The sequence below is a fragment of the Camponotus vicinus genome, unplaced genomic scaffold, assembly GCF_025532165.1.
Source record: "Camponotus vicinus isolate PSW18456_S1 unplaced genomic scaffold, iyCamVici1.0 SCAF_13, whole genome shotgun sequence".
NCBI classification, from domain to species: Eukaryota; Metazoa; Arthropoda; class Insecta; order Hymenoptera; family Formicidae; genus Camponotus; species Camponotus vicinus.
In genome coordinates, this window is record NW_028141949.1 from 1,845,206 (window position 1) to 1,857,216 (window position 12,011).

General features: G+C 41.1%; 1 protein-coding gene across 14 annotated transcripts in view; it reads left to right on the forward strand.

The window, feature by feature from the left end:
* LOC145963887 (protein turtle) overlaps nucleotides 1-8,710 on the forward strand; it is a 103,819-nt gene extending 95,109 nt beyond the window's left edge. For 13 of the 14 annotated variants that reach the window (XM_083086189.1, XM_083086186.1, XM_083086191.1 and 10 more), the window contains one exon: nucleotides 2,102-8,710. In XM_083086189.1, the coding sequence (XP_082942315.1) occupies nucleotides 2,102-3,296 (1,195 nt within the window). In that variant the 3' untranslated portion in view covers nucleotides 3,297-8,710. The remainder of the gene's footprint in view (nucleotides 1-2,101) is intronic. The other variant, XM_083086201.1, reaches the window with a different exon arrangement.
* Nucleotides 8,711-12,011: the final 3,301 nt, after the last annotated feature.

The following is a 12,011-nucleotide window of genomic DNA, read 5'->3' on the forward strand; positions in this document are numbered from 1 at the left end:
TGCTCTCTCTCCCTCTCTTTCTCTACACAAATCGCATGTGACACAAGCATCACCTTTGCTCTGTCGAACACGAAAAACAGTATTCCGACAATATTGGTCATTGTAAAGGAAAATTTTTGTCAGAGGGATCGAACAAAAACTTCGATCCGTGCTACATCAAGTTTCTCAGCGGCGCGTAAAGCCGCAATGATTATTGCGGCCAATCGAGGCTCTAATTCAAGCTTCTTGTGTTATTTGATTGTTTCCAGTCTGTCGATTCTAGACGACCAATAAACAGACACGCTTACACGCGAACACTCAGCAATAAGCAGGGCGGAGATAGGTAAGCCGCGCTCGTTGCGGCCACGCGAAAATTTGCATCCGTCATATATACATCTACCATTGTCGTATCTACCTGTTAATCGTTTCATGATACTTCCTTGCATTACCTATTCAGTCCAACTCAAGTCGATATTTACAAAATTTCTTAAATCCTCCCTCCCATACATCTAATCTCTCATTATTACTTGATTTTTCTCAACGGCACTTTTTAATTTATTTTAACATATCATATATTTCTCGTCTTTCTATTTTCTTCGTAAGATCGAGTGCTTCCTCGAGAAACAAGAGTCGTACGACTCGAGAAAAGCTTAATCGTATTATTCGATCGATTTTTGTAGCGCGTTGCGTTACTTTGTGCGAGGATTATTTCAAAATAAATGATACTCCACAAATCATATTAATGCGGCGATATAATCTTTTTATTACGAAGCACTCGACTGGCCATTCATATACTTGTACCATATCTTTCTACATATTTTATTGTGCCTTTATTATAAATACTTTTTAAACGAAGAAAGAATATTGTGTATCACTAAAAATTTCTTTCTACTTCTGGTGTTGAATTCGATTAGTCGACTCGTGCCAATCGATGTGTGCCACGACGGTGAATGCGTGCCGCGTCTTCACCGACACCCATACGACACTATTTATCTATTTGCTCCCTAACACCACCGCCTAGAAGTAACGTTCGGTTATTTAGTGTTATATTTCTTATTATTATCGCCACGATATATTGTTTTTTGTGAATGTAATCGTTGTGTTACAACATATTCTCTCTCCCCCATCTTTCCTTGCTGCCGGACCCGAAGGAGGAGAAAAGGTGACGAGTTTCGGAGCACCAAAATTCACAATTGCTACATATATTCACTGATCAAAGTTTAAAGTACAGAAAATCGTGCAAAAAAAAAAAAGAAATTTATGATAACGAAACAAAATTTTGTTCGAGTAAAAAGAGAATATATATACGTACATATACAAGAGAAAAGTACATAAGATTCGTTTTGTGCAAAAGTTAAAGAGAGAAAAAAATCCACTCACTGCCAAAACCATCCACAACCCACGTCACGCCCGACCACTCGTGCACCGGAATGTGCATGCGCATGCCTTCCCTGCCTGCATCCGTTATTTGTTATTATACGTACAAGTATAATTAATTATATCGATAATTATCTTGCCACATATATTTAACTTGAACATTGGCATTTACGTTACATTTGTGTTCTAGTACTTTATTTAACTTTTGTTCGTTAACGTTGCGTGTCTTTTGCCGTTCATGTTGCACGTATTTGCTGTACCGAGCGGCCGATGGACCACGTCGGAGGAAGAATAATCTCAAAATCTCGTTCATCTCGACGAGATATTTAATTAAACAAGAATGCTCCTTTTTTCATGGAAAAGCGATGCTTTATAAATAAATCCACGTGTACGATGAAAGTACTGAAATTTCCCGATGTCACACTTGGATATAATGGATTACATTGGATTAAATGAGACAAAATTTCCATTTTTATATCAAACATGCTGTTCACAATAACACAACATGCAATAATCACTACTGTGCGCGTCTCTTTGTTTTCGTATAATGCATTTCCATTTAATGCACGCTTAAATTTGCGACAAGAACTATACTCGTTGAGAGAAATTTCGGTACTTTATCAAACAAACGACGGATCCTATACGGATCTTAGACCAAGACTTCCTCCGACGATCTCGATTGGACCGTATCTTGCCGACCACCACCGCCGCGATCGCTCTAACGCTCCTTCTGTCCTACCCGTAGACCTAGAAAAAGCCGAGTACCAGGTTTAAGCCTCCTGAAGGAGATCCTGAGTCCGGATACCCCGGACTCGTGCCGCTGTCGTCCGTTGGGCAAGATCTCGCGGGCGGCTGACGGCCGCTTCGTCGTTGCGGACTCGGTTCTCAGCTCGGCCAACAACAGCATCCTGGATGTCTCCAGCAGCGACGATGGCGGTTTCCTACCGAAGCAGCGGCTCAAGTCCTCGTGGCGACGCCCGCTGGTCGGCATCAGCCAGCTCAGCCTGAGGTCCGATGGCAGCGGCGTGTCGATAGGTCCTTTGCCGTCAGCTTACCATCACGGCGCGATCAACTCCCTGGCGAGGATACCACCTGTGAACGTCTGCGCGATCGCGTCGCCCAGGTTTCTGGCCAGTTCGCCGAGCGGAGCCCAGGTGCCCTGGACCCCGCTGTATTTCAGCGATCTCAGCTCCGTCAAGCAACCATCCTCCGGCGAACGTTCCTTCCCGACGCCGCCCGGTTACCTACAGCTTCGTAGCGTGCACCAGCGATACAGCCAGGAGTTACCATCGCTCAAGGCGATCCACGCCGAGTCCAGGCGGTTCGTGCCCGTCCAGCCGTTGGCGACGTCGTCGCCGCCGCAACCGGCCGGACGACCAAGAGCGAGGCTGCCGCCGAGGCATGCCAGGCACGCCCGATCGGCGCCGGAGCTCGCGGCTTCGCCCGACCTGGAGACCTCGCCCGAGAGCAGGTCGAGCAGCTCCGGTTTTGGCAGTAAAAACACCTCGCAGCAGAATCAGAGCTCGAGAAGCGGCAGCACGGTCGCCGAATGGCGACCGCCGCCCTACAGGCCGCCCCCGCCGCCCCTGGTGGGTCGCTGGCTCGAGCTTCAGGATCAGGCCAAGGTGGGTCATACGCACATACAAAACGCCGTGGACGCCGGCAGCGTCGACGGCCATTACGAGTTCGATCCGGTGTCATGCACGCCGACGCCCACGTCGGCCTCGACGCCCACGCGGGAGGAGAGACCGCCGATGCATCAGATCCACGCCATTCACGTTCCCCACATCCATCAGGTGCACACGGTACATCATCAAGCGCCGAGGTACAGCAGGGAAAACATAGAGGCCAGAGTACAAGCGATGAAGGCGGAGTTTCATCAGTTTCGGCAACGACAGGCGAGAAGAAAGCAGAGCGCACACTTGGAAAGCGCGTGTTGAGGTAGTGAAAAAGTTGTAGCAAATTTTTCACGATTGATCGATGGATTAGAGATTCCGCTGATCAAAACTGTCAACGAGCTAAAATGATTTGGATAGTAGCATTCGTGGAAAAGTTAATGTTGCACGAGTTACGAGTTAATTCAAGTTACGATACGACAGATATAATGGTGACAGAGCAGTGGTCATTACGGAGGAAGAAACAATAAGACGTGATATGAATGAGATGTGAGACAAGAGGGAATATGAGACTTGATGGTACTTTAAGAGCTTGATGAGAGAGAAAGAGAGAGATAGATTAAAATGGAGATTGAACAGAAAAAGCTAGATTAAAATTGCGATTACAAAGAATTTGATACTGGCTTTTATCTACCACGACGACGATGTGATCATCACCGAAGACCAACCACCGCAGCACAACGAGAATCATCATCACACGTGATTCCGCATGAGAGGAGTTTAAGTCAATTCTAGTAGCTGGACATCCACCTACGAAAGAAGGCTGTTATAAGCATCAGCTTAGGATACATAAGTTTCGCACGAGACCACGAGACAGGAGCGACGTAGAAGAACCGTACGTTATAAGACGATAATCCCTTCGGAGTCTCGCCCGTTTACCGATTAAGAGGACCGTCGAATATATTCTTCGGGGGAAATAATCTCGATATCATTTACCCAGCGGCGCTCCGCGACATCGATCGCGCTGGGACGATAATATAAAAACGAAGTGCGAAAAAAAAAAAAAAAAAAACGAAAACGTTCGCGAATCCGATTATTATTGGTCATATCCCGCGTACACCAACCGCGCCTACGTCCGGTTTAGAGGACCGTGATTTTTAACGTTACTATATAATAATGTAGAGGAACATACTGACAAGTTTACACAAGGATTATAAATAAAGGGAGAACATTTCTTTTTTTTTACTCAGTGGAACTGTCCTAGAGCTAGGAAGAGTGCGCAAAAGATGAAAACACTCCCGGCTGGCTCAAAGGGATGCTAATATGTAGCGAGATGTCGTCCGAGATCGCGATCGATCCGGCGACGAGAAGAGAAGAGAAGACGAAGAGAAGAAAGAATGCGAGAAGGGAAAGGAAAGGAAAGGAAACGGGAAAGGATAGTTACATGCGTCGGCATGATACTCCAAAGAAACTGTACCACTGTACATGCTCCGTATACCTTTTAAACGAAATGTAAGGTTAAATTTAATCGTACACTGTAAGTAATAATTAAAAACGAAAGAGAAAAACAAAAAAGTAAGATAATCGAAGAATTACCACAAGTACACAAACACACATACACACACAGACAGACAGACACACGAAATAAATAATTATATCGATGAGCAATGGACTCGAAACGTGATATTAGGCCGAAGCTTGCCTCGAGATTGCTTAAGGACTCACTCGTACTGCACTGCCTGTTTAGGGTTTCGCTAGCGACCCAACATATTATCGGCACAATAATTTTTCTTAAGCAACGTAAAACGAGAATAAGAATAACGTTCTATGAATCTACGCGCGTTCGGCCGGTATAGCGCGAAAAATTGCACGCGCACGCTCGTCACGCGTGCCACGAACGCTGGGTGACACGCTGATCATCGCCCATCGGCAACTCCGGAGTCTACCGGTCGTCCTTTTCGATTAGATTAGCGATGCGAGCGCGTTCGATGAACGACGTCGCGATCGGACTCGAAAGAAAACAAAACATATAATAAAGAAAAATCATATATACGAAAAAAGAAGAATCTTTCTCTCAACGAACTGCCAATAAAGGAGATCCGACCGTGCGTCCGATCCATCTCGTGCGAAGCGTTGACGTTGAATATAAATAAGTAAAATTAAAATATTTAAGCGGAGAAGAGCGACCGATAGAGACACGCGACCATCGTCAGCCGGAAGGGGCGTGCGCGTGCACACACACGCGCCGATCACGCCGGAGTACGTGTGTGTGTATTAGAGAGAAAGAGAGAGAGAGAGAGGGAGGAAAGGGAGTTATATAGAACACATGCGACAAACGTACACACTCACTCACCCACACACATGACAACAGCATATAAATATATACGCGTCAGACACACACCCACACATGCATATACACGTACACGTATACATATACATATACACATACATGGAATACGAGAGAGGCGTTCTTCGAGACCCACCTAATTCTCACCAAACGCATCGGATCATCTCGAGTCTCGTGAGATCGGGGGCCGGCGATCGCCGATCGAGGGGGTTTTCGGGGCGAATCTACGGGCTAATCAATGTCGAGCTGCGCGACCTAACGCGAGAACGTGTCCCACTCGTGTGTTTGCGGACACGTCCACGATAAGGAGGGACCGGCGGCGCACTCGCGTTTCCCTTTCCCTTTTTTTCTAAACTCTCTATATAAGGGCGACCGTGAAAAACTCCCCGCGTGGAATCGCGATCGGTCCGGCCCGCGACCCCAGGCGTTTTACTTTCTTTATAGTACAAACACTTATTTATATACGTACGCATATTATACATATTTATTATAAATATTAGCAAGGGCCCTACACTCTCACGATTCAACTATACTTCGACGAACCGTAATGGCGAGGAGAGGAAAAGGAAGAAGAAGATGACGAGTAAAGAAAGAGTGGCGCGAATGTCACGTCGAGAGGCGAGACGCTCTGTACAATTTCGTTAAAATATGCATATATGCATGCGTGCGTGCGTGAGTGCGTGCGTGGGAGAGATGACGAATGTTGCAGAATGAGGCTGAGTGAACGGAGTGCGAGCGACAGTGGGTTAGAACGCGAGCAAATGCGGTTGTTGAGACAAGACAAAGAAGCATAATGTAATACACACACGGTCATGCAGAAATGTAACAAAAGGATAAAAAAAAAAGAATACGATAAAAAGTTATGGAATAACGGAGGTGACGCGAAAGAGTACCAATATTCTAAAGTAATTCTAATGGTTGAATTAATAATTTGATAATTAATTGATATTGTAAATCGCGTAAACGATGTAGCGTGTAGCGTATTAATCAACGAGAGCGACGAACACGGCGAGTATTTATTAATTATTATATCCGCGCGGGAATATTAGCGGGGGAGGTGGTACACTAAAGAATCTCACATCATCGCGCTTTAATCGCGAAAGATCGTCGAAACTACGTTATTAGCGATAAACGTATCGGGTGAGATGCATGTAATGCTGAAAGATGTAAGGGAAGAAATAAATTTTTCTCAGATCGCAAACGTCCGCGCGCATCGCGGACCCTGAGGAAACGCTTTCGGTAAAGTGGTGATAAAATAAAACGCTTTGTAATCGTACACGAAAGATATACCCTCTCCCCCTTCAACGAATGAATGGATGCGACGAAAAGGAAGAATCGTGTATGCGAGAGAAGATCCAACCGGTATATAGATGTATAAGTAACGTGTAGATATATCATAGTTGGATACAACGATCTCAAAAGATCACGCTGTGTGGACGATCGCGATAAATGTGCGAGTGAATGAAAGGCATAAGAGAAAATGAAAGTGAGCGAGAAAGGAAGAGAGAACAAGTAAATGACGAGAAGAGTGTAAGAAAACGACAGATCTTAGGGAGAGAAACTTGGACATCCTCCGCGTTATCTTCGAGCCTATCACGTAGCGCGAAAAAAAATGGCTCGGACGACAAGACGAATATGTTCGAGACATGTTCGATGACGGAGAAATGATTCTAGTGAAAGTATACCGTGGTTTTGCGTAAAGAGAGATAAAAAGAGAGAAAGATTAGGGTGAAATGGCTTGTTGTTTCGCTCGACGGCGTGTTTATGGATAATATGGTTGAATCGTGAATCCGTTCGTGTAAAAAGAAAAGAACTTCGTCATCACCCCGTCACGATAGTTTCGTTCGTTCCGAATTTTTCGAATTTCTTTTTTCATGACCCGGGGTAGACTTACGTTTATCGTCATCGCGCCCGTTTGCGTTCGCGATACTCGTCGTCGTATCTTCGCCGCGCTATCACAAATACACGCGTGTAACTCGCGCGAGATTGCGAGCGAAACGTCGTAATTCGTGAATTAATTAATTTAAGAATTTCGTTCTCGTTATGTACCTGAAAGCCAGTCACGGCATGATCCATTGTTCGAAATCGCGAGCGAAATTCGCGACCCCTCGAAGCAGGACGTTCGCCGAAGATTTTGGCATCGCGAATCGCGCAGCTTCGACACGCAGTGAACGAAAGCGAAACGTGTGCTTATTTCGCTTATTAATGGGTTCGTATAGAAATTCCGTAGATAGTTATAAATATGCCATCCCGCATATATATGATACAATTCGCGCAGTTATTACGATTATACGAGAAGCGAACACTTGACAGATGGCGATAACTTGCAACGTTGTACTAGATAAGTACGTAAAAATTCATAGTTTGTAGATCTCTCGCGATCACTCATGTTTAAATCCACGATCGCTGTAAAACCTTGAAAATACTCTAGCGCATCCGCAATAATAAATATTCAACGTCTTTGGTGACACATTTAAATTGCAAAAAAGTACAGCGACGATACTGCTTCGAGGTACATACAATGCGCGTCGGATGACACATAAGAGATGATAATTTGACGTGAAATATGCCAATGTCGTATATTACCACAATACCATATTGGTTGCATAAAATCACGTCCCTCGATCGACGCATGTTCATGTTAAATTCAACCAATGGCTCTCGGGTACTGCGTTTCGCTTGGATCTGCGATTATCCACACATACGCTTCGACTCTCTTGTTTGAGAAAAAAAATCTTATAAGATATACATATAATATATATTTTCTCTCGCGATATAATATTTCCGAATACTTTCTTTCTTCGCATTTTAAATCTGCGCGCTCTCTCGCAAAATTTCAATCCTGATCGTCGCAGCTCCAAGCACGGCATTTCGAGCGCTTGTACATCATCGTACATTGGCAATATTGCTAATACCGTAATAATATTCGTTGCGCCGAATTGAATTCGAGAGGAAACAGATAGAGAGAGCAGAGAGTTTTTTTTTCCATTTACCTATTATTCTCTCTATTATATATTTTTGTTTCTTGTTGAGTCGTTTCAGAATATACTTCCACACTTGTAATCGTTAGCCTTCTCACGCCCTACATCGAATTGCTTCTATACACACATGTAACGTTCTTCTGTACCGTCTATCCTCACTTCCGCTTATCTCGACTATATCCGCCGTCAAACTTGTACACGGTGCGTTAAATCGTTTCGTTGTCACTTTTGTAAATGCTCGTTGTTCACCTCCCCATACCCAGTTTAATTGAATGATCTATGCTTTCTCGCGAACCCCCCACGAGAACTCCAAGACGTACTAACTTAGGACAAATTGTAGACAATTTATTATTAAATAAAATGAAAAATAAATCGACATTTGAAACGAAATAAGCAACGTTTCCAGCATACTTGCATCGCATTGATTAATATACCCCATCAAAAATATTTTTTTTGACAATAATAAATTTCGATGCTGCACCCTGCGAGATACATCAAACATTTTATTTTTATATATTTCTTAAAAATATATATTTTCAAAAAAATAATAAGAGCGCAGGATTAACTTATCAATTATAAAATAAATTAATATAATAGTTTAGGAAATAATATCACCAAGAAAAATCGTTCGATTTTTATAAAAATAGAAAAAAGATTTATTATATTTATTTTAAAAATATTTATTATATTAACATGTAAAATGTATATTTCACAAAACAATTCATTCGCTCACAATTGTCTTTTACAGAAATGTTATTGCATTGCTATTACAGGTACGTATAGAAAAACATACTACAATAATGATTATTAAAATTACATTGCGATCCAACATTAACTGAATTAAATTGTATATATTATACTTGATATGACATCGTTAGATGAATGTATAACAGATGATATTAATAAGCTATTCTCTATCTTAACTGAAAGATTTGCACATTCTGATCAAAATAAGATAGAAGATATGAAATTGCTAATCAAAGAGTAATTGCGTGAATTATTGTCGGAATAAGAAGATTGAATCATTAAGTAATTATCGCATTTGTTTAAATAATCAAATAATTAAAAACTAATCGCATCCATATGTTTTTCTCACATATTTTGCATACGATAAACATAATAATTATAAAATATCCGTAAGATAATTGTAAAAGTCTAAAAAGAGTACGAAACACGAAACAGCCTTTGAGCAAGAATAGATTTTAACGCCTGATACGTAAAATCACAAAATCACGACGCGACTGTAATTTTCTCGGGAATCTATATGGATGTTAACTGCCACAAGAAGCTACATTTACGCAAGACGTCTACGGCACTGATTACTGAAAATTACCGTCATTTCCATTATTCTCCTCGGCATACGTTGCGATATTGTACCAAAAACTAGAGCGTGATGTTTCATTGCAAAAGATCTTTTATCAAAAAGATCTCTCTTGTGCTTCTTGATGCATCTGTGCAGACATCATTTTCATACGGTCTACAAATCTAAATTTTCATGAAGCATCATAAATCGTTTCGGAAAAAACAGTATAATTCAGAGATAAATTATTCTTCCGCTACTTCCTACAGCTACTCAGTGTGATGTTTCCCTCGCAAGAGAGATCATATATTGTATCTTTGTGATAAAGTACTCGAATAATCTCTGACAACAGTTCAATTACTTCCATCGAAAATATATCCGTAAATCATCTTATATCATATATCTGTAGATGGGGTCTCTGAAGAATGATTTTCTATGAGAAAATTATATTGCTCTATTAATAATATATTATTATACAAAAATTTAGATGCACACAATAAAAAGATAATTATTTAATTATCAAGTAAAAATCCACAAATTGTGAATATCTTTATTCTAATATACAATGCGATACTTACGTATAAATATGAATTTGTACCGATTAAATATAAAAGAGATAACGATTTAACGCATCTACGATCGAGAGAGATTGTGCGATAGGAGATACTAGTGAGCCATTTAAATAAATCATCTCCACACACGGCGACCTGTGGACAGGAGTATTTTGCGATGGCAGACGATCGATTCGAACCGCGAATAGGACAGGTGGACCAGGAACGAACCAGCCGCGTTCCCTCCTCTGCTCATCGACGATGAAATAATACGGTCGGTATCATTATGCACGCATTTATTTCTAGTGTCCCGGGCACATCCAATCCTGGATAGTGATCCATGCGAATGGATCCATTATCTCAACAGCATGACAAGGCTGTGGGCAGTCTGATAATACGGCAAGAGACGGATGTGACGTAATCTGAGGTCACCCACGCGCGCGCGACTGCTCCGATGCAGTTTCGTCGTGCGACTTTGGTGTACGAATTTCATCGAAAATCGATGATCCCTCAATCGTGCGCGGAAAGTATTTTGCCACTTTGATATTTGCCATTTCGTCCAAGTTATATTCTTACGATAGCAAAGAGCATTTTGTAATTTGCTCTATAAATCGCATCACATTGCGGAATAAATGTCTTTCGACAATAATTTATATAATTATTACGTATATAACAGCTTAGTTTAAATTTTATACATTAAAAATAAAGAAGAAAGCATTATTATTTCAAAATTCTTTATATTCTCTTATTATTTTTATATAAAGATTGAAAAATATATACAACAAGTAAAATATCGTTTACTTCCTCGATTGAGGATGCGTCGACAGAAAGGAAAGTTGTCAATTACATGAACGTAGAATAAACAAGTCGTAACCGGAAAGCAGTATCTTAATTAAAAGAGCTCCGTAAATGACAATTGTGCGATATAGACGTACAGATAAAAAAGAAATTGAAGGAACTTTCTGACGCGTATCATGAGAATTCAAATATTCCTTTTCTCTCATTTTTCTCATGCTTGAACGCCTTCTGCTTCGGATTTAAATGCGAACTATTTTTCGCACATTATCATTCATTTACATAAAATTGATATGCGCGACCGAGAAGTCTATAATATCTATAATAAATTTATAATATCTTGCGTTTTTTTTTAGTTATAAATAAATAATTGTGGCTTTCACTGCAATGAACGATTTACATGTCGTTTAAAGAGATCAAGGATTTGTATGCAACCGAGTGTAGTGAACTTTTAATCTCCACTTGCATTGCACGTGAGGCTCAATTCTCTCGAATCAGCTTTGAAGAAGGAACTGCAATGAAAGAGCGCGAGTCAGCGACCAAAGATAAATTGTGAATGCTGGTTAATTCTTCCGTTCTCATTGCGAGAACACGATCTTCGACACGCTTCAACGGTGACACCAAAGATCTTACGTCCTAAAAGATTCTATACAGAAGAACATTGTGACTTAATTATATTTTATTATATTTTATATTCATTATATTACTTCGACAATCGCTTATTATATTTCAAGTAATTATTTGCATTAAATGCTAAAAAAGTTTATGCTAAAAATCTAAAAACACTTATTAGAAATGAAGAATATTCATTATCTTAATTATCCATCTCATTCAACAGATAAAATATGAAATTCTTTTTGTAAAAAATACGATCTTATAAAGGTAAAGGTAAACAAGATGCTAAGCTTTCCATCAAATCCCGCAACCTACGACAACGTTGATTATTTGCTGCTTCTATATCGAGCGATGCGCTCGTTCGAGGAAGTGCATGGGCTCGGCCGTACGCTTTTTTTACGGGATCGAACTAATTGGGTGTAATAGCTTACGTTTTTTTTTTGTACAACG